This window comes from Thamnophis sirtalis, unplaced genomic scaffold (assembly GCF_051295495.1).
Source record: "Thamnophis sirtalis isolate CommonGarterSnake01/CBP01778 unplaced genomic scaffold, rThaSir2_p1.2 scaffold_1, whole genome shotgun sequence".
Lineage (NCBI taxonomy): Eukaryota > Metazoa > Chordata > Lepidosauria > Squamata > Natricidae > Thamnophis > Thamnophis sirtalis.
Genome location: NW_028261381.1, coordinates 57,535,533 through 57,561,538, shown reverse-complemented (window position 1 = coordinate 57,561,538; position 26,006 = coordinate 57,535,533). Strand labels below are relative to the sequence as shown.

At 39.6% G+C, this 26,006-nt stretch overlaps 1 protein-coding gene across 13 annotated transcripts in view; it reads left to right on the top strand.

Moving 5' to 3' along the window:
- The window catches only part of BIN1 (bridging integrator 1), a 133,095-nt gene extending 111,607 nt beyond the window's left edge, over positions 1–21,488 (top strand). For 4 of the 13 annotated variants that reach the window (XM_087712237.1, XM_087712223.1, XM_087712270.1 and 1 more), the window contains 7 exons: positions 3,592–3,720; positions 7,895–8,005; positions 9,133–9,156; positions 14,271–14,384; positions 15,114–15,218; positions 16,759–16,860; positions 20,980–21,488. In XM_087712237.1, the coding sequence (XP_087568363.1) occupies positions 3,592–3,720; positions 7,895–8,005; positions 9,133–9,156; positions 14,271–14,384; positions 15,114–15,218; positions 16,759–16,860; positions 20,980–21,087 (693 nt within the window). In that variant the 3' untranslated portion in view covers positions 21,088–21,488. Of the gene's footprint in view, positions 1–3,591; positions 3,721–5,069; positions 5,151–7,894; positions 8,006–9,132; positions 9,157–14,270; positions 14,385–15,113; positions 15,219–16,758; positions 16,861–20,979 lie in introns of all 13 variants that reach the window. The other 9 variants (XM_087712241.1, XM_087712233.1, XM_087712277.1 and 6 more) reach the window with 7 other exon arrangements.
- Positions 21,489–26,006: the final 4,518 nt, after the last annotated feature.

Here is a 26,006-nt window from a genome sequence, read left to right as displayed (position 1 = left end):
GAGGGGTGTAATGTTTGACCCCCCAGCCTGAGAGATGGAACACTAACCAAGTTAGTGGGAGGGAAACACAACAGCCACTCGGTCTTATCCGGGTTGAGCACAAGCTTGTTAGCCCTCATCCAGTCCCTAACAGCTTCAAGGCACTGGTTCATCACGTCCACCGCTTCATTGAGTTGGCACGGGGCGGACAGATACAGCTGGGTATCGTCCGCATATTGATGGTATCTTATCCCGTGCCGCCGAATGATCTCGCCCAGCGGTTTCATGTAGATGTTGAAAAGTAAGGGGGATAAGACCGAACCCTGCGGCACCCCATATGTTAGGGGCCTAGGGGTCGATCTCTGCCCTCCAACTAACACCGACTGCGACCTGTCCGAGAGGTAGGAGGAGAACCACTGCAAAACAGTGCCTCCCACCCCCACCTCCCGCAGTCGTCGCAGAAGGATACCATGGTCGATGGTATCGAAAGCCGCTGAGAGGTCAAGGAGAACCAGGATGGAGGCATCGCCTCCATCTCTGGCTCTCCAGAGATCATCGGTCAATGCGGCCAAAGCGGTTTCTGTGCTGTAACCAGGCCTGAAGCCGGACTGGAAGGGGTCAAGATAGCTAGCTTCCTCCAAGGACCGCTGGAGCTGGTAGGCCACCACCTTCTCAACAACCTTTCCCACAAAGGGGAGGTTGGAGACTGGACGGTAATTGTTAAGAACGGCTGGATCCAGAGATGGTTTCTTCAGGAGGGGTCTCACCACCGCTGCTTTAAGTGCGGAGGGAAAGACCCCCTCCTGAAGGGAGGCGGTAACAACCGCCTGGATCCAGCCCCGTGTCACCTCCCTGCTGTTAGCAACCAGCCAGGAGGGGCACGGGTCCAGTACACAGGTGGAGGCACTCACAGCTCTCATGGCCTTGTCCACATCCCCAGGGGCAACATCCTGAAACTCAACCCAGCGATGGTATTCCAGATTATCCCCCTGTGCCTCGGCTGGATCTGCAAAGTCGGAGTCCAAGTCCGATCGAAACCGAGCAACTTTGTCCGCTAAGAACTGGACGTATTCCACATGAATTTATTTTCATTGAATGGTATAGCAGAACAGGATCAGGAAGGAGAGTATGCCGGATGAAATTTAATCAGACCCACTCTTTTGATATAATGGCAATGTGTACCTTTCTATGGGACATGAAATTCTGTGGGTTAGGTTCTTCCCTGAAATTGCAATAGAAAGAGATAGGGCAATGATTTGTAGAACAAAAGACATAATTAGTAGAGAAGAATACACAGTTGTGTAAGTTTGAAGGTTTGTCTAAGACTTGAAAGAGAAGATCAGACAAGGGAAATTGTCTCATATGAAATACAGAGAAGCTTAAGCACAGAAGGTAACTCTTTTTTAAGGTTTCCAAGTCCCAAAACAGTCCAAGTGCTGCAAAGTTCACTGATCCTATTTTTGGAAACAGCAGAAGACCTGAAACTCTTGAGGCAAAATTCCTTAAAGCAAATTTCCACAGTTCATGTTGCACTATAAATGAATTGTTGCATTTGGAATCCTGGATATTTCAGACAATGGAAGGATTTGAAATCAACTAAGCTATGAAGCACTGTGGGTGAGAGAGAGAGAGAGAGAGGGAGAGAGAGGGGGGGGAGATGAATGCATACATATGTTACATACATTACATGCATGCATACATACATACATTAGCATTAATGTATGTACATACATTAGCATTAAAGGGACATGAGTTCTGATCCTTCCAGACTTACAGTAGATGATGGCTAAATAAGAGAGCCTTTACTCCCACAACATATTTCACAAATATCACTTCTGACAATTATTGGAGTGCTTTCCCCATGGGCAGACTTGTACATTGCTCTCCATATTATTGCAGATAAAAAATACCATAAAATCCCATGGGTTTTAGCCACAGAGTGAATTTAGCCACAGAGATTAAAGAAAATAGAAATGGCAAACTATTTATTTATTTATTTATTTATTTATTTATTTATTTATTTATTTATTTATTTATAGCGTTAATTTACAACTGCAAAATGAGGGCTTCAGACTTAACCTCTCCTTCTACCAACACTGACTAGAACTGACCCTGGAGTAAATAGGGGAACCATTGTAACACCATATCTCCTACCCTTAATCCCTTGAGTTGGCCCAGAAGGATAAAATCATGATGGTATTGAAGGTCACTAAGAGATCAAGGAGGGCCAAAATGGATACACTATATGTTAATTTGTTATCCATTTTATAAAAGACTTCAAAAAGATTCATATAATCGTTGCTAGATAACCCAGGTAGTGTTAGAAATAGAATTGGGTGATATGATTCCATATGTTTATATCTAAAGAAGACATGAAATTTTGCTCAATCAGCACAGATTCTTGAAAAATTCTGAAAAACAATCTATTATTTATTTTGGGGGGGTTACTATTATCTTTCACATTATTTTTTCTTCTCTGCACAGTTGCGTTTTTACTTTTAAGGTTGTGCTTCGACATAAATAAAATGATCGAATAAATGAAAAATGAAAAAAGAGAATGCAGTAAAATTTTGAACAAGCTTATCAAGTTCTAAGAATTGCCAAAAAGCAAGTGTACAAATTGTGTGAATTGTCCTTTGACCTTTCCCATGACCTAGCACACACCAGTTATAGAAATTTGTCAATGATTAATCGCTTATTCTTACAAAACGGGGCATGGTAGATTTGTACATATATCATTTTGACTGAGAAACATTGTTAGAACAATCAAATTATTTTGAATTTTGAAAATCAACTTACTGCTCTGACATTCTACCTAGAACTGAGATTCATCCCACTGAATTTAGAAACCTAACACTGTGAAGAGATCTGAGAAAGAATGTTATAGTACAGATGAGAAAATCAATTACATATTGATTATATATTACAATCCTATTGATGTGATGCTGTATACCTGATGATACTAAAATAAGTCAAAATCCTTGATGTAAATCCATGATGTTAGGAGAACAGGGATTCTCAGACCAGCTTAATTTCTTCTACTGCGTGATGTCATGATTCCAAAATAATCAGATCTAATGTCTATTAATTAACATTGAGTAATGTTTAAACTACCCCATTGGCAACATTATTACCACATTATAATAATGATTATTGAGATTTACATTATTGGGAGTCTTCTGCATTGGAATCAGTCAAAGCTGGTTAGAAACCCTTTTCTCTATGGAAGTAGATATTTCTGCACATGTAGGCCTGCTAGCATCTCTGGCTTCATAGAACATTAAAAAAAAGTAATATGCAATTTCCTACCTTGTTGTTCCAGAAAGTTGTACAGACTCTAAATATGTTTGCATGTCCTATCTTATGCACATTAATTATGTTACGCTTCTCTTCTGCAGAAGGGAAACCTGCCCACGACTGAAGTGTAACTAATGATGCAAAGCTTTTTGGAAGAGTGTGATTGTTTCCTCTTATTGCCATGTGTTTTTGTTCTGACCCTCTTTGTATGTAATATGAGTGGGCAACTGTTTTTACTTTGCTAACCTGGTTCCCTGTCTCTGGTTTTTTGGGTGTTGCTGTTTGTGCCGTGGCCATGTGTTCACTTGCATGCAGTTGAGGAAAGGCCCTCCTGTGCCACCACCTCCAAAACTCACTCCATCCAAGGAGATGAAGCAGGAGAACATCATCAACCTGTTTGATGACAATTTTGTCCCAGAGATCAGTGTGACAACCCCCTCACAGGTTAGCTTCTCCTTCTTCCCTGCCCTCTCTTGTCCTCTCTTCTATTTGTCCTCCCTCCACTTTTCCACTCTTTTCCTTACTAGAGGTGTCAAGCCAAGAAAACTGTTCAGAGGGTAAGCAGTCAAAGGGATTTGAATTGGGCCAAAGGGATAGTGAATTGAAACCCCTAAACATTGATGGATTCTTAACTGGAAACACAACAGAGAAGGAAGCATATTATAAACAGAGCACCTGCTTTCTTCCTTGGTGTTCTTCACCAGAATTTCTGATCTGAATAGGAGAAAAGTGTGTGTGTGTGTGGGGGGGATCTAGTGGAATGCAAAAAGCATAGAAAATAAGACAACAAATTTTTAAACCACACTCACTTCAAATGATCCCCGTACTGGAACTGCTCCTTATATATAATTTAATATATAATTATTAAAAGTGCTATATTTTTTTCCCTAATGGAAATCACTATTTTTATTTATGATGAGCTCTGGCCCATAATGTTTGAGAAACCCTTACACCAATGAAGTTCTTGACATTTAAGTCTCCTCTATCCCAAAGAATGGAGTTGAATTGTGTGAATTGGAACTCCAAACAGTTGGGGTTCCCACCTGTTTGACTTCTTTTAAAAGGCAGTGGCCCTGAGATCATTTTGTGCTGCTATTTTTCTGAGCTAATATATGGGCAGGACACTGCCTTTTAAAAGGCTTGTGCAAGAATAATCTGAAGTTTTATTGTGTTTTTAACAGCCTTCCTTGTTTATTCAGATCAAACATGGGCTGACTAGTTCTTCTTGCCAATTATTTCCCATCACAAATGTCCTCTCTCCCAATGGTTTTCAGAGCTTTGGGATTATATTGAGAGAGGTCATTCCCTTGCCCAATGATTTATTTTTACAATTTGCTAACATTCACCAGCCCATCAGAATCTGATGACCTCCCAAGCTAATCTCTAAAGAGCAAATTTCTAAGGGACTTACCCAGTGGTGGGTTCCTACCAGTTCGCACCTATTCGGTAGAACCGGTTTGTCAAATCTACCGAACTGGTTAGAAGAGGTTCCACCAGTGGACCCGGAAAGCAGGCCACACCTACAGAAGAGGTTCCAAATTTTTTTGAAACCCACCACTGGACTTACCTGACCAATAGGTGAAACGCTTTTTGATGACCCAACTTTAGATACTATGATGAGATTAAAAAAGCAGCCTGACCAGTTTTCTGGACTCATTCTCACAACTTTTGTCATCCTCCTCCTCCTCCTCATCATTGTGATAAATGCTCTTTAAAAAAAAATTCATAAAAAGCAATCAATGACACCTCTAGAATGTATGTTTCCTGACTCCATTCTTCCTTCCCTACCTCAGCACGGTGGCCTGCGGCTTTTACCTCTTCCTCCTGTTCGACGACTGAGACTTTGCGAGAAAGGCCTGAATTTGGGAGAAAAGGCAAGTGTAGGCCTCAGGTTGCCAATGTGATGGGACACCCCACAGAGGCAGATAGACACTGCATGTAGTGTTCAATAGCTTGGTGGATCAGAACTTCCTTTTCACTCTCAGATAGAAAATGAGATACAAAATGACGATTAACAAGTTTTCAATCTCTTTTTGGTAAAACTTTAGTTCTCAATTAGTACTAGACAAAGAGTAATATGGAATCACCCTGTGCTAACACTGGCAGTGAGCATCAGATGAGTATCAGAGACCTTTCAAACTCAACTGGGAACCCATAGAAGAAAGGAAAAAAAATGACCAGTTTATTCATGTGAACATACTTAACATTTGTTTTTCTCTCTGCAGACCGAAGTGTTACACTTGGGATATTAGTTTATTATCTCATTAAATTTAGGTCTTGCAGAAACTTAGAAGACTCTCTTCTCTATCTAAAAACTTTGTGAACTGCTATAAGAATAGAAGTTGGCAAAAGTTTTAGATACTGTGTCTTTTTTTACTTGTCGTCCAAATAGCTTTTGAAGTTAGAGTTAGGGAGTTAGAGTGGGGGAAAGATATGAGGGAAAAAACAAGACATCTTCTGGGTTGCCATTTTTCCTAAAGTATATGCTGATGTACAAAGATTCTAGCCCTTAAAAACTCCGATATATGGTTGGAGTAAGCATGTCACATCAAGTGTGGTTCTCAATGACAGACAGAAGACAAATTTATGTCTGTGTATTAAACACACAAGCAAGCGTTGCTATTTTATTTTGAGGCTAAAAAATAAACAATTTGAACTTTTTTTTGACAGAATTTCTTCCATTCAGGAATTACAATTGCAAAACTTGTTCATGCTTTAATGTTTGAGAAAGCCGTAGGCCACTGATCAGTCTTTCCATCCTTGTCTGCTCTTATCCTTTCCCCGTAGCATGCCTCATGCATTTTTTATACCATGTTTTGTGTTGTATGTATTTGTGAAAAATCCCTTACATAAACAGAACATTGTGATTGGGACAGGTTCAGAGTGTAGGATACTTGAACTGGAGACTATCTTTAGAAAACAACTTGAATTTTTAGTGGATAAGGATGGGGAGTGATAGGTATACGGACACGTTTCTATTTTTAGCGGGGTCAATTATTTAGGAAGATAGAGAAAATGGTCAAGGAAAAAAGACTCTTCAACATCTAGTACAAGCAACAGGTAAGAATCCAGCATGGCTATGACCTTATTTTAAAATTTTATTTCATATACACGAAACTTAGAAAGTGGACCTTGTTTCCAAAGAAACTGTTTTCAGGATCATTAAGTGAAAAATACAGGTTAACTATGACTGTTTGATGCTTATATTGTGGAGGTGAAGGAACAGGAAACATCTCAGTTGAATGGATTTCAGTGGGTTTTCTTCTTTTTATAAAGAAAGTAAAAATTGAGAAATTATATAATATGCTAAATAATAATCTAGAAATATTAGATTTCTTTAGTTGAAAAATACCAGATATCCATTAACTGATATATTTATGTTTTTGGTAGAGATTTGGTGTTGACAATTATTTTGTATTACCCAGTAGAAATTAGGAAATGATTTAGTTTTTTTGAATTATATTAAGCAGTATTATGAAAATATTGTTTGATAGTATCACTTGGCAAGATTACATGATCTGCTTGTTAATAAGAGGGTGCTGGTATTTCTGTTTTGCTTGGATGCAATATAACCTAAATGTTTACGGTATTCTGTAATTTATTATTATTTCAAAATAAGAACCCAGTAAGGAAACTGCCTTAATATGGTAGAATAGTTGAGGAATCACTCAGAAACAGATGCAGATTTGGCAGGGACCTTGGAGGTCTTCTAGTCCAACCCCTGCTCAGGCAGGATGCCCTATATCATTTCAGATAAATACCATATTTTTTGGAGTATAAGACACACCTTCCTCCCCCCTAAAAGAGCATGGAAATGTTGGTGCGTCTTATACACCAAATACAGTCATTTTGGGCCTCCTGGAGCCCTGCCCCCACATTCCATTTTTGTGAAAAATGAGCAAAAAACGGGACATTTTTGCCTTCCTTCCAGAAGCACTCTGCAGGCTTCAGCAAGCTGGGGGAAGGGAAAAATGCCCCCATTTTTGTGAAAATGAAGCACATTTTTGTCTTACCCCAGCCCTGCTGAAGCCTGCAGAGTGCTCCTGGGAACCGGGTAGGACAAAAACTTTTTTTTCTTACTTACCTCTTCGAAATCTTAGTGCGTCTTATATACCAGTGTGTCTTATAGTCTGAAAAATATGGTGGGTTACCAGAGATAGGTTTTAAAGAAAGAAAAAGATGGTGGTATAGAAACATTGTGAGATTAAATTAGATGTTTTCACAGAAAGTGCTATCCAATCACTTTTTTAAAAAGATAAGGAGAAAAGTGGTATCAATACAACAGTTGTGCTGGGAATTGTAGGATTTGAATCAGTGAAGCCTGAGACAGTCAAAGAGTTCTTGTTTGGGTGTATGGAATTGATCTAATAGACAGCCTAGGGCAGTGAACTAACAAATGCAGGGTCTGAGCTTTGTAAAATGTTAATACTTGAATATTTGATCTACTGTATGCAGAAGTGTTAAGTACATTAGGGACAACCAACATATATGAATATATATTTAATATATAACATTTTGCACCTTCATCTTGCAGATAACATCTTCCATATATCATCTATTTTTTAAACTGTTTAACTGTCTAAAAACACTGATTTTTTTCCCCTTTAATGCTGCCAAGTTTGATGCCCCTGGGTCCTTCCAGGAAGGAGCCAGCCTTTTGGATCTGGATTTTGATCCCATTAAAGCAGATAACAACCTTGTAGGGAAGTCACCCACACCTGCTACTCAGGTTGGTTTACCTGTTGTCATTCCTTCACTCCATGACCAGGCAGTAGAGACTTTATGGGTTCTTATGGGGAGAATTGTTATGGTGTGACAGATGAACTCTTGGTGCAGTGGTGGGATTCAAATAATTTAACAACTGGTTCTCTGCCCTAATGACCAGCTGGGTGGGTGTGACTTGGTAGTCATGTGACTGGGTGGGCATGGCCAACTCAATGTCACTCAGGTCGATGGGCGCTTTACATCAGTTGTTACACTGTAACAAGGGTTAACTGGAGAAGCAGTTTCTGTAAGCAGGACAATAAAGATTAGGCTAGAAACAACACCAGAATGTTCCTGCCTTCCTTACAGGATTAGCCCTGTAAAGTGGGGGAAAAATGAGATTTCTTCCAACAACCAGTTCTCCGAACTACTTAGAAAGTTAACCGGTTCTCATGAATAGGTGCGAACTGGCTGAATCCCACCACTTTCTTGGTGACTAAATGCATACTTGAGTCTTGCATATGCCTTGTTGAACAGCAGTAATATTTGGTGTTTATTTAATGTATTTAAGAGCTTCACATCCATTATTTCTTAGAATAATCCTATCTTGTATTACAAACAGTGCAAAGGGTTGGAGAGCGGAATAATGGTTTGTTTTTAGCCAAGTTGCAATGTTAAAGATTTGGTTAAGTCTGAAATAATCAGGCATACCTGATAGAGCATTATTAGTTAGATACCATTGAGAATTAGATGCTCATGATGATTGCATAGGCAAACACTCTTCATCTTGTATTGTATTTAGTTGTAACTTGGATTTCTTTGAAGGACATTTCTTTGACCCCATCCATCTTATTTGCCATCTTCCTCCTTTTGACTACTGAAATATTTAAAGAACTGAAATTGATTGATCATGGCCAATAGGTCAATGTCTACTGACCACATAGAATCATTATCTCCAGGAGGATCTGTTCCTAACTTGGTCCTTCAAGTCTACTACTGAAATGGACTATCCAAAACTATAAACCACATTACTTAGTTTCAATGTATAACATTATTAAAAATTTGGGGCCATTTGGTATGTTTGCATTTTTATGTTGTTTGAAATAATAAAGATTTAATGCTTGTTTCCTCATTGCTTTTTGCTATGCTTAGCCTTTGTCTTGGGATTTATGGGAGGTAAGATTTCTATTAATACAACTTTCACTGCAAAATTATAATGTAACACTTGGTGTTTGTAAATGCTACTTTGCACCATTATTATGCAAAGACCGTTATGTGTACCTTGAGCCTCTATTCTCATTCACAGTAGAGCAATCTACTTACTTGGCCAGATACTCCCACATTAGAAACCTCTGGCAAATTTAGTAGTAAAAGGAACATCATTATTTTATTGTTTTCATATTTTAAATAGAAAATATCTTCCTATTGTGAGCAATGGCTGGTCAAAATTTCCTTTTGTACTGGGAACATGGCAGAGGTATGGAGGAAGCCTTAGATTTTTCTGATGTCATTTCTTCTCCCACATTGCCATTTGGCCATTTCAATCTCAGATATTCCAGCTGTTGCTTTGGAAATTGGCAAGGATGATAGAAAATGGAATTTTTGAAGAGATCTATATATATGGTTTGCCATTGCCTACTTCCTAAGGCTGAGAGAAAGTTTGTGGCCAAAGACCACATAGCTTGCTTTGTGACATAGGCAGGGCCAGAACTCATTTTCTAACCTTCCAGTTTCCCAGTTTCTAACCTGATGCCTTAATAACTATACCAAACTGGCTCCCCAATGATAAAATGCCTTTGGTAGTATAGTTTTGTTTGTTGGTTTAGGTTGCATGTAATAGTGTATCAACAGCTCTAGTTTCATATAATGGTACCCTGTGGTATCTATCACTGTTTCTAAGTTTGTGTTGAAATGAAGTTGACAGTGTATCATATCAAGTTCTATCAAATCTTTAATCTTGTTAATATATTTGGGCATTTTAGAATCAGTGCTTATCAGCTATTAATAATTAATAATCACTGTTTTGATTTCCTCTCATTTATAATGTTTAGTTTTAGCTATTGTTTTCTGATGTAATGATAAAGGGATCGGGTTAAAGGGTTAAAGCTTTAAATTAACAGTGAGATTGCAATTGCTATTGGACAAGTGATTGCTGTATCTCTCACAATTTCAAATTGTGTTTTTATTATGCTATTTGGATGTGACTTATTAGTTACTAATAGCTCAATTAAATATCAGTATCAATGAAACCCTAGGTCTATTTTAAATTGCACACAATTCTGAACCATCTTCAATGGGAATGTAAAATTGGCACTCTAAACTTATTTTACTAATGGGTTTCCCATGCTTTCTCCTAAAAGATATTTATGATGAGTAGACAATGAGTTAGGAATGGAGATATCAACCTCAGACATTGTAGGGAAGTTATTTCAGAATCTGTCCTTCAGATCTATTTAGGATAAAATAACAATTTTCAGTAACGTCCAGGAAATCAATGGAAATCTGATTTTCTTTATGGTGGATGTGCAGACTACAGTGTTTCTTTATTCAAATTTAATTCTTTATATTCCAGGAAGATTTTGATTTTAAGGAGAAAGGATAACTGGAGATAAAAGCCAAGCATTGTTTTAAAATAGAATCAGCAATATAATGAGAGTCCACATAAAATGACAGAAATACTTAGTGAAGAGAATATTTGTAGTTTTCCACCGAGCACAGAAAGCACCAAGGACCTCAGGGAAATACTTATTTAAGGAAGTTTAGAGTTGATTGGGGAAGAAGGTGCTGCTTCCCCGCACCCCGCCCTGCTAAGCCAATATTATGAAATAGCCTCCCTGGGGAGATTGGATTATCTCCCTCTCTGTCTGTTTTCTGCAAGTTTTTAAAGAACTAGCTTTTTTTTGAGATCCTGCCCTGATTTGTTATTGCAATGTGTTATTCTCTTTCTATTTTTGTAGGGAGATGTATTTTTAATTTTTACATGGGGTTTATTTTGCATCATATTTTTTACGTGAGCTACTGAGTCATTTTTGGTTGTGGTGACATACAAATGTGTTTAGTAAATCAATTAAATATAGCACTGCTATATTATTAATATACCTTTCCCAATCTCTCTCCCCACTCCCTGAAATAATTTCACACTTTTGCTACAGGATTGGTTGCATAGATAATATAGCACTGCCTTTCCCCTATTAATTATCCAAAATATAAAGCAATTGACTCTTATCAATCCAATATATCTAACTATCCTGGAATATTTTCGCTGTCTGTCTTCTCACAGTATTTTTCATTATTGTATCTTCTTGTACCCGTTACTTTCTCTTCTACTGTCCAATTTCTGTTTCTCTATTTTTCCTTAAATTTTATATATCTGCTTGAAAACTTAATCCCTTCAGCAGGTGCAATTTATGGATTCGCTTCCTGCTGATAATTTTAGCAATAGTGCATTTGAGTAGATTGGCCAATCAGCCACCCAGATTATCAGACAGCTATATAAAAAAAGGTTAAACTGACAAATGTTCAGAAATGTCCTTCTTGATTGCTGTGCTCCATACCAGGAGGTACTAGCTTGCTGGTTTTCTTCAGCCTTCTTTACTTAGCACACTTCATTTCCAACGAAATTAGAATTTAATTCCTATTAAATCAATAGGGCGGGATCTACTGAAATTAAAGTTCCACAGTAATTTGATTTGGAACATCTTGTAATGGTTCATAACCATCTTAAGGATGGATGTCCATTTATAACCTGCCTTTTGAATTTTTAAAGTTATTCCCAGATCATTGGAAAAATGCCAAGTGTGCCCATAAAAATTCTTATTGATTACAAATATAAATTGTAACAAGATTTATATACCACTCTTCTTCAGACACCTCAGGATAGTTTAAGCAAATGCTAATTTGTTTATGAAAATAGTTACCAAAACCTGTCCCCCAAATTCACCAAAAACTCAACTCAGGCTTGAGGGACACTTTTTATTTTACATTTGCATAGGCATTCATTTCATTTACTATATACTAAAAAAAGAAAATCCAAAATCTATAGTTGGGTGATAATAATTTCTTTAATTTGGGATTTTAGAATCCCACCCCCCATGGCTATAACAAAACCTGGTGTTATACCTTGTAAGCTTAGTACTAAATTTGCTATAGTAAGGTAATCTATACTAAATTATATATTATAGAATATCCCAGGGTTCTGATTTCAGAAATTATATTTCTTTTTAGAAATATTCAAGTTTTTCAATATATTAATAATGAACTTCTCATGATGTTGGTTTCAAAATTACAGTTGAGAACAGATTTGTTGGGTACATGTAGTCCTTGATTTACGACATGTCATTTAATGATGGTTCAAATTTACGGCAATCTTGGACAAAGTGACTGATGACTTGTACTCGCACTCACAAACATCACACCACCCACACAGTCACTTGATCACAGTTTGGGGTGCTTGGACAGCTGGCTCACGTTTATGACCAGTTGCAGCATCCTGTGTTCATGTGATTTCCAGCAAAAAAAAACCAAACCCATTGGGGAAGCTGGATTTGCATAGTGATCCTGATGATTTGCTTAACAGCTGCTTTTAGAAAGGAGCAGGTTCTGTTGTTGAAAGAAAGCTTATTTCCAATTTAGAATTAATCACAATTCCTTTTTAGTTCTCCAGTCTCTTTGTCAGCCACATTTAAATATTTTATTTAAGAGAACTAGAAAAGATACGGTAGGTTTCACATGAATAGAAATAATGATAGTTATTCTTCTTTTAATGACGCCATAATCCCTTCTCGGATGGAGTCTGGGCAATTGAATGGAACTGAGTGTTTACTGGCCAGATGCCCTTCCTGTTGCCAATGCGGAGTTATGTTGACCAGATACAATGATGATGGGGGGGAGGGAACCTGACATTTTGCAGTTATATAGAAATCAGAAAATCGTGGACATGCTCTTGATTTATATGCTGAAGTGAAGCCTAGTTGTGGAAAGGTGTAAAGTTGATTTCCAAGAATATTTTTAGATGGGAAGGTGTACAACTTTTCTTCCTTCGAGTAATGTTGAAGCAATCTTAATTGCTTAGCTTTCATACAGTCAAGCCATGCTTCTGTTTTTTTACAAGAAGAGAAACAGTACAGCAGGAACTGAAAAGATTCCCTTAAACCTCATGTATTATAGAAATATCAGAGGACAGAGGAGCTTGACCTAGACAAGGCAACTGTAAGAATGTAACAAAAAGCTAACATTCTAGCCTAAAACTATTTACTTCTCATGAAGGTGATGCAACATCGGCTTGCCAATACAGTACATAAATTGGGAATCTATTGATCCCAAACAACTTGAAGCATGAACATCTAGAAGATCAACCCAGTTCAGTTTTGACCATCTGAAACTGATAGTTCAGACCAGCCCTAAAAACAGAGCAGGTCATGGCAATTTTCTGCAAAGGTGTGGGATTGGTTAGACCAGTGATGGGCAACCTTTTTGGCGTGGTGTGTCAAAAATCGGCAAAAAATCGAGCATAACTCGTGTTGTGTGTCACTTCGACAAAAACATAATTTTGCGCAATTTATAGTTTACACTACAAAAATGTATAATTGCAATATATAATTGTATTTAATAAACCAAAAACAAATTATTTAACATACCTGCTTAGTAACTTCTTTGTTCATCAGTCGATTTCGTATGTTGCCCTTGATATTATTGAACTTGTTTGGGGTGCCGTGAACCAGGGCTGTGGAGTCGGCTGCTTCCAGCTCCACGTCCTCATCAACATGCCGCTCCAGCCCGCCCCTGCTATGAATATTCCTAGTGACGCGAGGACTGCTAATGGCGCTCACAGTTCCCGTTGGCACTCCGCTGTTCCCTGCTGTGGTGCGGTCGTAACCGACAGTCCCAGTACAGGAGTAGACTCTCTGTGCCGGCCTGACTGGAGAGAGGTGCGCACTGTTCTAATCACTGTTCCCGCGCTCCTCTCCTGCGGGTCCTCCCTCGCCGCGCTGATGACGTGTGTGCGCACGGCACGCACGCCTTACCAGCAGCCCCTGTGGTCAGAAAGGGGCGGCAGCGATACAGTAAGTGAGTGTGGGCGGGGGAGATCACATGTCCCGCCCCCCCGTTCCTCCAGCACAGATTCTTTCATCCTCGGCGGCCGTGCAGGAGCCGAGGATGAATTGCATGAAATCCTGTGCGTGTCACCCCAAATGGCTACGCGTGTCAGCACTGACACGCGTGTCATAGGTTCGCCATCACTGGGTTAGACACTTTGAGATCCAGGAGTTTTAACTGCTTTTATGTTGCAGTCTACAGAAGCCACTCCTGCTGAGGCTGATGGAGCTGGCAAAGGAGGAACAGCTGGAGCAGAAGCAGCTACTAAACCCGAAACTGATTCAGGATCTGCCTCAGTAAGACAGCAGGCAAGGGAGAGGGAGGAGGGGTCTCATTCTCCCCTATCCGTTTTTCACATTTAATATGAGCAGTTGTGTGAACCCATTGAAGATAAAATGTTTATCTTTTTTGAGGTGTGGGTCGAATCCCTAATTTGTTGACTTGGACCATAGAACAAAGCCCATTATTCATCTGTAGATGGGTGTCTCTCTGATGCAAACAGCTAAACATACGTATTCCTGCAGCATTTGCAATTCATCTGAATTAGGAAGAATACATCTGCTTCAGTCCCAGTTAATCATCTTAGAACTTTTATGTGTGCCCAACATCTGGACCTACGTTTAAAAACAAAAACAAAACCCCTTTTCATTGCTGAGGCTAACTTTCATTTGTTCAGCATGTCTAGTTACAATTTGATACCCTTACAAAATCAGAAACAGCAGTTACTGCTGGGAATGAGAATGATTCCGAGGACACAGAAATTAGATATATCTGTGGTAAACACCAAAACTGATTTTAGATATTTTTTTAGAAAAGGGAGAAAATTGAGTACAATAGGCCATCTTTTCATAAGTCATTCTCTTTACCTCAGCCACCCACCATATCTAAATCCTAACTTCCACAAAATACGGAGACACCTAATGAATATTTGAATAAAGGATCCATGTTAAGAAACGGCTACAGGGAGTGTTTGCTCTATGTTCTTTTCTCAATTGGGCCTAACTTTGGTGCCTTTAATCCTGTTTTATTTCCTTCAGAGTTCTCTGCCAACTGTAGTTGTGGATTCTGCCACAGTTAATGGGACCGATGAGAATAGAGCCATCTCTGAGAGGTCTGACATGCCACCAGGATTTCTCTTCAAGGTAAGTTTTTTTTTATGGTGAAGATGCACCTGAATATTCATCCTATACATGCAGCCATTCCATTCTATGTGCTTTGAATAACTGGAGCTGTAAAATGGAAATTTGACTCAGCCCTTTATGAGAACTCAGTGCACAATTTTAAATGAGTTTAGTTTGGATACAGGAAACTCAACAGTGTCACATGTAATGCTGATAAATTATTGTCTGTTGAAAGAAGAAATAAAGTAAATAGAGTAGACTAGTTTGGATAGAATCTTACTGAGTTTCTAAAATCTAATATTTATTTATATTTATTTTAATTTATCCTATCTGTCTGTCTGTCTGTCTGTCTGTCTGTCTGTCTGTCTGTCTATCTATCTATCTATCTAAACAAGCATTAGATTTTAGAATTTATTTATTTATTTATTTAAAACTTTTATATGCCGCCCAATCCCAAAGGACTCCGGGCGGCTTACAAACAAAATATAAAAAAACATAAAAACAATACAATTTAAAACAACAATCATCCATCAAATTCATTCTAGTCGGGGCCGGACCTCAATAGTGAGGTCAACAGCCCCAGGCCTGCTGGAACAGCCATGTTTTTACGGCTTTCCTGAAGACCATCAGAGTGGGTATGGTCCAGATTTCCGGAGAAATTCAGTAACAGATTCTACCCAAAATAGTCTGTATGTCTATATGTGTATATATTTAAATATATATGCCGCCTCACTGTCAAGCGACTTTGGGTAGGTTACTAAGACTCTTACTAAGACTGTGGGTATCTTATTTACTTACTTCTATCCCAAAATAACTGCACAAAATAAGAGAAGCATTGAAACTATAAAAACATAATCTGCAGAACAGCACCAATTCATTTTCCTAAAAGTGCAACCATCAAGTATCATAGAGGTTTCCTGAATACTGAACAGATTAAGGAGAAATGTAACAGCAGGTAGACTGCAGTATAGTTAGTATGTAAGGGTCCAGCTCAGGGGTGGGTTCCTGCCAGTTCTAACCTCTTCTATAGAAGAGGTTCCACAAATCTACAGTGCCATTTAGGACCGATTCCAGCTCCCTCCCCTCGCCCATCCGCACATCATCAAGATGAAGAGCGAGAGGAGGAATTCTGGGAGTTGAAGTCCACAAGTCTTAAAGCTGTCAAGTTTGAACACCCCTGGGTTTTTTTTCTAAAGGGTTAGGGGAGCAAGCGTCTTGTAACTTGACAGCTTTAAGACTTGCATGTTTCAAATGCCAGAGTTTCTGAGCCAACATTTTGGTTGCTAAGCAAGAGCATTGTTAAGTGAGTTTCACCACATTTTACAAGTTGGCCACGCTCACCCAGTCACACGACTGGCAAGCCACTCTCACCCGGTCACATGGCCAGCAAGCCACTTCCACCCAGTCACATGGCTGGCAAGCCACTCCCACAAAACGGGCCACACCTACAGAAGAGGTTCTAAAATTTTTTGAAACCCATCACTGGTCCAGCTGCACTAGATATGTATAGATATGAAACAAGATCCTTAATCCTTACTGTAGGACCATTATTCTTATGCAGGTACAAGCCATGCATGATTACGCAGCTACTGACAATGATGAATTGCAGTTGAAGGCTGGAGATGTGGTCTTGGTGACTCCATTTGAAAACCCAGATGAGCAGGTATGGTATTAATGCAATAGGTGTGTCTCATAACTAATAAGGTTGGTAAATCCTGCAATGGTCCAGTTTCAAGATTTCAGATCAAATCTGCTTTCTGCAATGAAGCATGCTATGTGACCTTCAGCAAGTCAAACCTTTCAGTTTACTCTCTTGATAGACAAGATAATGAATAAATCTCCTTTTCTTCAAATAGTAGGTTATTTTTTTAAAATGATGATTTCTTATGTGGAAGCAAATATTGCATGAGAAGGATGTGATTTAAATAGAGATGTAAAGTATAAGGAGATGAATATTGATTATTGAATTTCCTAATCCAATCCAATATCCAACTAAGGAGGTTATCCTTGTTTAGTGTTACTTTTTAAATTATACTGTCTATAACTATTACTCTGTAATATTAGGTTTACCTAATTAGATCAGAAGGCAATCAGAATACTACAGTGGAGTATTGCCCTTGCAACCAGCAACATATTTTCTAATTATTAAGAAAAGGACTTCTTAACTTAAATTCAAGGTAATTTAATTTACCTTTTAAAAAGTGAATTGAACCCACTATTGTACTCTCTGCTTTTTTTGATTTCATATTTGCTTTTTATTCCCCTGTTTGCCCTACAAATGTCTAAAAATTGTGATGGTGGCTATCATTTTTTTTGTCTGCCTTGTTCATGCTCTTTTTGAATGCCAGTAGATGGCACTGTGTTCTTATAGTTCTTTATTGCATTCATTCATTTTTGTAAAGAGAGTAAGTTGAAAATAGAAATGTTTCTTAGCCACTTGTACATTTTGTTTGCATGTTTTTTCCTCCTTGGGAACATTAGCATTGCATCAAACATAAACAAAGGATGCCTCTTCTGTAGAAAGCTTCCTCTAGATTTGGAACCTTTTCTCCAGTTCTCTGAGTAACTGTGCACATAGGGTCACTTCTGTTTGCTTGCATTCTATAGGAGAAAATCAGGCTGAGCTGGAAAGCGGGGTTAAATGTGTCATCAGTTTGGAATCATTGCATTGTCACAAGAAACCTAAGACCACCCCCCCCCTCACAAATTCTGTTGACCCATATATAGCACCAATTTAATTTTGACCATTAGTTGACGATATTCTTTTATTAGAGGTAGGTCTTCTGTGCTTTGAACTCTACTTTACCCAAATGCTTGCTGGACAGCATTGCTGCCCCCTTCCTTCCAGCAGTTATGAGTTGCAGTATTCTCCAGAAACTATGGAGGCAAAGTCAGGAACACTTTGGAGAGAGGCAGTGGGTTTTGATGGTAGAAATATCAGGAAATACTTTGATGAGGTCAATACTCCCACTAGAGCCAAGTGGGGGAGAATTGGCTGCTGTGGAAGATTGTTTTCTCTCTAGAAACCAAAGGATAAATGTTCTTGGCAGCACAGAACTCTATGGCTAGATGGAAGGAAGCAGTCCTGCAGCTGGCCAGTTGGTCATCAACCTGCTTCAGCCTTCCCTTTCGTTCATTGATGAACTGATGCATAGAAAAGGTTTCCACTGTTTTTCCAGTTTGTTGCTGGATCCATTCTCAATGTACTTAAGCTGCTGGTTGGCTCTGAGATTGAGCTCCCATATAAGGGCAAATCCACAATGACTGGCAGGTCAGAACCTATATATAGGTGAAACTTGAAAAATTAGAATATGATGCAAAAGTTCATTTATTTCAGCAATGCAACTTAAAAGGTGAAACTAATATATGAGATAAGACTCATTACATGCAAAGCAAGATAGTTAAAGCCGTGATTTGTCATAATTGTGATGATTATGGCTTACAGCTCATGAAAACCCCAAATCCACAATCTCAGAAAATTAGAATATTGTGAAAAGGTGCAATATTCTAGGCTCAAAGTATCCCACTCTAATCAGCTAATTAAGCCATAACTCCTGAAAAGGGTTCCTGAGCCTTTAAATGGTCTTTCAGTTTGGTTCAGTAGGAATCACAATCATGGGAAAGACTGCTGACCTGACAGTTGTGCAGAAAACCATCATTGACACCCTCCATAAGGAGGGAAAGCCTCAAAAGGTAATTGCAAAAGAAGTTGGTTGTTCCCAAAGTGCTGTATCAAAGCACACTAATGGAAAGTTATGTGGAAGGGAAAAGTGTGGAAGAAAAAGGTGCACAAGCAGCAGGGATGACCACAGCCTGGAGAGGATTGTCAGGAAAAGGCCATTCAAAATGTTGGGGACTTTCACAAGGAGTGGACTGAGACTGGAGTCAGTGCATCAAGAGCCACCACACATACACCACACACCACACACATCCAGGACACGGGCTTCAAATGTCGTATTCCTCTTTTCAAGCCGCTCCTGAACAACAAACAACGTCAGAAGCGTCTTACTTGGGCTAAAGAAAAACAGACCTGGTCTGTTGCTCAGTGGTCCAAAGTCTTCTTTTCTAATGAGAGCAACTTTTGCATCTCATTTGGAAATCAAGGATCCAGAGTATGGAGGAAGAATGGAGAGGCACACACTGCAAGATGCTTGAAGTCCAGTGTGAAGTTTCCACAGTCTGTGTTGATTTTGGGAGCCATGTCATCTGCTGGTGTTGGTCCACTGTGCTTCATTAAGTCCAGGGTCAACACAGCCTTCTACCAGGAGATTTTGGAGTACTTCATGCTTCCTTCCGCAGACGAGCTTTATGGGAATGCTGACTTCATTTTCCAGCAGTACTTGGCACCTCCCCACACTGCCAAAAGCACCAAAACCTGGTTCAATGACCGAGGGATTACTGTGCTTGATTGGCCCGCAAACTCGCCTGACTTGAACCCCATAGAGAATCTATGGGGCATTGCCAAGAGAAAGATGAGAGACATGAGATTGAACAATGCAGAAGAGCTGAAGGCTTGAAGTATCCTGGTCTTCCATAACATCTCAGCAGTGCCACAGGATGATAGCTTTCATGCCATGCCGCATTGAGGCAGTAATTGCTGCAAAAGGGGCCCAAACCAAGTACTGAATACATATGCATGCTTATACTTTTCAGAGGTCCGATATTGTTCTATGTACAATCCTTGTTTTATTGATTGCATGTAATATTCTAATTTTCTGAGATTGTGGATTTGGGGTTTTCATGAGCTGTAAGCCATAATCTTCACAATTGTGGCAAATCATGGGTGAACTATCTTGCTTTGCATGTAATGAGTCTATCTCATATATTAGTTTCACCTTTTAAGTTGCATTACTGAAATAAATGAACTTTTGCATGATATTCTAATTTTTTGAGTTTCACCTGTATATAGGACGACTTTGCTTGGGGAAAAAAAGCAACTTCAGGGAAAGATAAATACATATAAAATCATACATGGCATGGGAGAAGGAAAGGAAATTTCCCCCACAGTTTTCAAAACACCAGGATCAGGAATCAAACTAATGGAAAGGGATTTAGAGCAGACTAAAGAAACCATTGTTCCATACAAGGCATAATTAACTTGTAGAACTCATTGCCATGAGATATGGTGATTTTACTGGGGATGTGGTGACTCAGTGGCTAAGACGCTGAGCTTGTCAATCAGAAAGATTGACAATTCGGTGGTTCAAATCCCTAGTGCCGCGTAACGGAGTGAACTCCCATTACTTGTCCCAGCTTTTGCCAACCTAGCAGTTCGAAAGCATGTAAAAATGCAAGTAGAAAAATAGGGACCACCTTGGTGGGAAGGTAACAGCGTTCCATTCTCCTTTGGCATTTAGTCATGCTGGCCACATGACCATGCAGATGTCTTCAGACTAGCGCTGACTCTCTGGCTTTGAAACGGAGATGAGCACTGCCCCCTAGAGTCAGGAATGACTAGCACATATATGTGAGGGGAACCTTTACCTTTACTTGATAGTGATTTTCATCTTGAAGACTCCGTATTGCCTCCAAATCCCAGTAGTAGGAACAACTGTGAGAAAAGAGTATGTCTATACTGCACTTCCTGCTTGCAAGCATCCTAGAAGGATGAGAAGGAACTCAAGGGTTATTCACAAGTGCTGTGATTAATGATCATAATTTTATCCCCAATACATAACCTTTATCACTTGATTTAAAATTCAGTTTCAGTGAACTTAGAGACAAATAATGCCTGGTGTTTGTTGTACCAACATTTTTCTCTTTTTCTCCTGTCTCTTGCCAGGATGAAGGATGGCTGATGGGTGTGAAAGAAACTGATTGGCTTCAGAACAAAGCATTTGACCAATGCCGGGGAGTTTTCCCAGAGAATTTCACTGAACGGGTGCAGTGAGGTCTTGCAGCTCTTTAGATAGCTTCTCTTCAACAAGAAAGCAAGAGGTCTCTTCTTCTCCCCCTCCTCCTGAGGAAGGTCTAAAAAAAATTGAAAGATTTTTTTTTTTTTAAAAAAAAGCAGCTTAAAGGTTGGATTCCTCACAGAAAACAATGTTTTTAGAAGTCCGCTGAATCAAAGTATTATCAAAGATAGAGATAATAAAGGAAGACAGGTTGGGAAAAAAATCCTTTCTCTGTTTGAGTTAAATAAGGTCAATCCAGAAGGTTGTCATTGAGTGGTTGGAGCAATGTTGTGTGAAATAGGATGTGCTCAGCATCGTAAGCTGTGAATACTAGCAGTCCTGTTCTCCTGAAACTACACAATAAAGTTTTATCTTGTGGGAAGGCACAGTCAACCTGTTTTGTGGCTGAACTTGTTTCTGTGGCAAAGTATACTATCACGCTACCCCGGCTTCGATGCCTGTCCTGTGTTTTGTGTGTGTGTGCGTCTGTGTGTGTTTGTGTTCTCCTTTTGAAAAAAAAATCTAACCAAAATCCATACATTTAAAATACTTGTCAGTGCTTATTAGAAAGAAAATAAGCCTGGTTCTGGAAAGGTATATTTTAAGAATGACCTGTGTATTTTTGTTCTATAGGAAACATTCATATGGGGGAAAAGTATAAATATAGCGTCTTTACTACTATTGTTTTCATAATATTGTACTGAAATGGGGGGTTGTTGCTGGCTGCAAATTCTGTGCTCTCTGATAGGAAGAGGTGATGAAGAAGAAGAGAGATGCATATAATTACACCAATATCCTGGCATTGTGTTAGAGGTCAGGTAAATGAGATGACAGAGTGACTGCTTCATTTATATAACTTCTAGCTGTGTTTGCATTGCTCTGCATCCAGAACAATTATTCCCTGTGTCTTTGCTCTTAAGATGTATTTATCTTGTATTTAAAAACTGTAGTGGGTGAAATTCTAGGACAAGATTGTTAAATACAAGGCACAAGGCCTAGATCTGGCCCATGATGTGGTTAGCTCTGGCCCACGGAGTCGCCCTGGAAACAGCAAAGGCCCAGCCCGTGGTGCCTTGGCCCAGCCCAGGCCAGTCAGGCATTGATCTACAACTTGGTGATGGCCATCCGGGCTGGAATGTGGTCAGCCTTAGATCTGCAGACTGCCCTGGAGCCAGCGAGGGGCTGCTCCCACTCCATAGGTGCATGCCAGCGAGCATGTGAGGCCTGATGTTCCTGGTGACTGTCTTGTTCTGCAGCCTGACTGCATTCTGAGTGCTTACCTTTCACCCTGGCTGCCTTCTGTACTCATGCAAGGGGTGAGGCCAAGCGGCAGGGGCAACTCTGCAGATCTAACCCTGACTGCATTTCAGCCCACCAAGTTGTAAATCAGTGCCACACCTGCCACCAGCGCCTCCATGGCCTGCTTGCCAGCCCAGCCTCACAGCACACGAGCACTTCCCTTTTACCAGGACCACCCATGTGTGGGAAAGCCATGGCCACCAGCAGCAAGGCCCCCAGCAGAGCTGCCAATCTCTCCATCTCCCTTTGTCCCTTTCTGAGTGTGGAGGAAGGAAGGAGATGGGAATGAAAAGGAGGGAATGAGAAGGAGGGAGGCGGGGAAGGAAAAAGGGAGGGAGGGAAGAAGAAGGAAGGACGGAATATGGGAATGATGAGGAAGGCAGGGAAGGAAGGAAGTTGGGAATGAGAAGGAGGAAGAGAGGGAAGGAAGGAGGGAGGAATGAAGGAAGGAAGGAGATGGGAATGAGAAGGAGGGAAGGAAGGGAAGAAGGGAAAAAAGGAAGAAAGGAAGGAGATTATGAGAGGGAGAGAGGGTCTGAGGGAAGTCCTGCCTTAGCCCTTGGCCATTACAAGCTCTGCTGCCCTTTCACCATCCCCTTGCTTTTTCCTCTCCTGGTGGTCTCCTATCCTATCATTGAGAATGCTTTGGTTACAAAGTGGGTCTTCTCGCAGGGAGAGGGAGTGGTCCTCCCTCTGACAATACTATTTGCCTTACCACATCCACCATGAACAACCTGGCCAAGGAGAGTGAGCACAGCAGAGCAGCCTTGAGGAGGAGGTAAGTGCATCTGGGCACCACCTCTGGGCTGTGGGATCCTGGTGCCCTGGGAGTGCAAGGGTCAGGCTCGGTGCTTGCTCTGCTGCCCAGGGTTCTGGGAACCCGTGCTGTCATATGTGAGTCTTCTCTGATGAACATGGGTTTGGTGCTCGCTCTAGTTTTGTCTTCCTTTGCTGGAGACAATGCATCCCCCCAGCCCTGCCCACACCACCACAGTGGTGGCGACGTTGAACTGGCCACACCCATCCAGTCCACCATGGCCACCAAGTTGGCCACGGCCACCCAGCCTTCTGAGATCAACCACAGCCCTGATGTGGCCCTCAATGAAATTGAGTTTGACACCCCTGTTCTAGGGCAACTATCACTCAGCTGTAAAAACCTAGACAATCACTAAATGGTTTAAAAGAATTAGAGGGTTTTTAAAAATGTTGTAGCTACCATATAGTAATTTCTAGAGTTTATCTAGCCCAGATATCATAGCCTTACTCTTAAACCACTGCATTATAAAATGCCAGTTTGGAAATAATACTCCTTTCTGCATTTCAAATTGTCTTTAAAAAATATCAGAAGCAAACAAGTGAGAAAAATCAATGAGGCTTCTTGCTTCGCTTCCCATTATTAATTTTTCCTTTGTAATATTGATTTGCAGAGAAGAGCTGGATCTATTCTAGGGTGCATTATGAATTTATGAAGAACAGGGAAGGAAACTCTTCTATCCAAGCTTCTTTTTTGTAGTTTCTGGGACCCTCAAGATTGAACTGCAAATTCCCTGGGATTTTCCCAACCATAACAGATCTTTTTTGCTGAAAAGCCAAACATTAATGCACCTATAAATTACTTGAATGACAGTTGCAGCAATGGTCAATGACTGTAAGAACAAATACTCATTCTATGCTGTCTACAGCTGCTGAGCTCTTCAGATTTTTTGGGGGGAGGGCTATGTTCATTTATTTGTTTTTCCTTTTTAAATTAATTTATTTTTTTTGCTCTGGTTTTGAAGTTTTATTTTCTACCACTGTCTCTCGCATCAGAATGCATAGAAAATTCTTAACATTTGACAATCTCATAAAATGTAAGGTAGCTTTAGAAAAGCAGGATAAGCCAATGTTCACTATTGGGAAAAAGCAGCCTAGGTTTCTAATGATCTGTAGTATCATGTTTTGTATGTGAGTGTAAGAAAATGCGGCATCTCTTGATGGTAGATTCACAGATGATTTTTCTTCTTATACTCAGTAAGACAGACCCTGGTTCAAATAATGCACCACAGATGTAAAGCCATTGCACAATCAAGAGTATGTGCATACAGCGAGGAGACGTGAGTGCCATTGTATTGTTGCGCACACACAATTAAAGCCATTTCATCTGCCTCTGCAGAATAACTTTCATAAAAAGGTTTTCAACACTCCTTATGTGACTCAGTGGAATTTCTAATTTATTTTTGTTTTAGGTTAGCCTTAATACATTCTAGGAATTGGAGTTCCATTATTTATATTTATATTCCACTGCTGTTTCATAGAACTATCCCTCTACAAAATTACTATTTACTCCATACCAGTGGGTACTGCATGAATTTTTGCATCTTTCATAACTTGCCATTAAAGTTATTTTATGCATTTATAGACAAATTTGTATTCCTAAATAAAAGATATGGTGTGGTTTTAAAGGAATATCAACTAGAGATATGTTTATGCAATAAAGAAGGTATCTGTGGAATATATATTTTTTATATAAAAAACAATAAGTCCTTGAAATTTGAGGGGGGAAATTATCAGAAACTATTTAGCTTCTAGTACATAGAACTTTTAGCTGAAGTCATTTTCTCTGTTCTTGATATTTATTTTGCAAACAAATGCTAGGAAGAAATGTGGCAACCTTTCTTTCTTTTAAGGAAAAATAACTATCCAGTACTGTATTATGTTCTTATTGATTCTGTATCTGTTGTTGTGCCTTTAAAATAATGGTTGATAAGCTTGTAGTTCTGAGGTCTCATTCATTTTTTCCCAGTTGCTGTGGATTTATTTCAATTTGCTTCTGAAGAAATCTGTTCAATGAAAAGGAAATAATTCAATGGAAATTTAAAAAAAACCCAACAATAATCCAACATAGCCTGCATCTTCTACAAGGGTGTTAAAGAATACTTGGCAATGCAAATCCCATTTTCTAAAGGAATGTGCTTAATATCACAGTCTTGGCAATTAACTGGCTATATCTGTTGATTAAAATCTTTAGTTTACCAGAAAAATAGATTGGTCAGCAATTATCTTTTAATATGAGTGCTTATTAAACTGAATGACAAGACTTGTCTTGTATTCTCTGAATGAAAGCTATGCTAAGATGATGTATACCATAGCTCATATGTAGTTTAAAAACAAAGTGTACTTCTTGCTATAGAAATATTGGATTGAATTCGGTAGAAATCTTCTCTGGATGTTCTGCTCCGGGCAATGAGGTTCTGCTCGGGCAGCCAGTTAACTCCACGCTTGGGAATATTTTTCAGATCAAGTTTATTATCAGGAATCCTTAATAACAAAACTTACAGTTCAGTAATGAGCCAAGGTGGCGCAGTGGTTAAAGAGCAGCACTGCAGGCTACTGCTAGATCAGCAGGTCAGCGGTTCAAATCTCACCGGCTCAGGGTTGACTCAGCCTTCCATCCTTCCGAGGTGGGTAAAATGAGGACCCAGATTGTTGGGGGCAATATGCTGACTCTCTGTAAACCGCTTAGAGAGGCCTGATAGGCCTATGAAGCGGTATATAAGTCTACTGCTATTGCTATTCTGACTTTCCCTGATCTTTCCCTTCACGTAGTGTAAAAAGACATTAATTCCTCTAACCCATG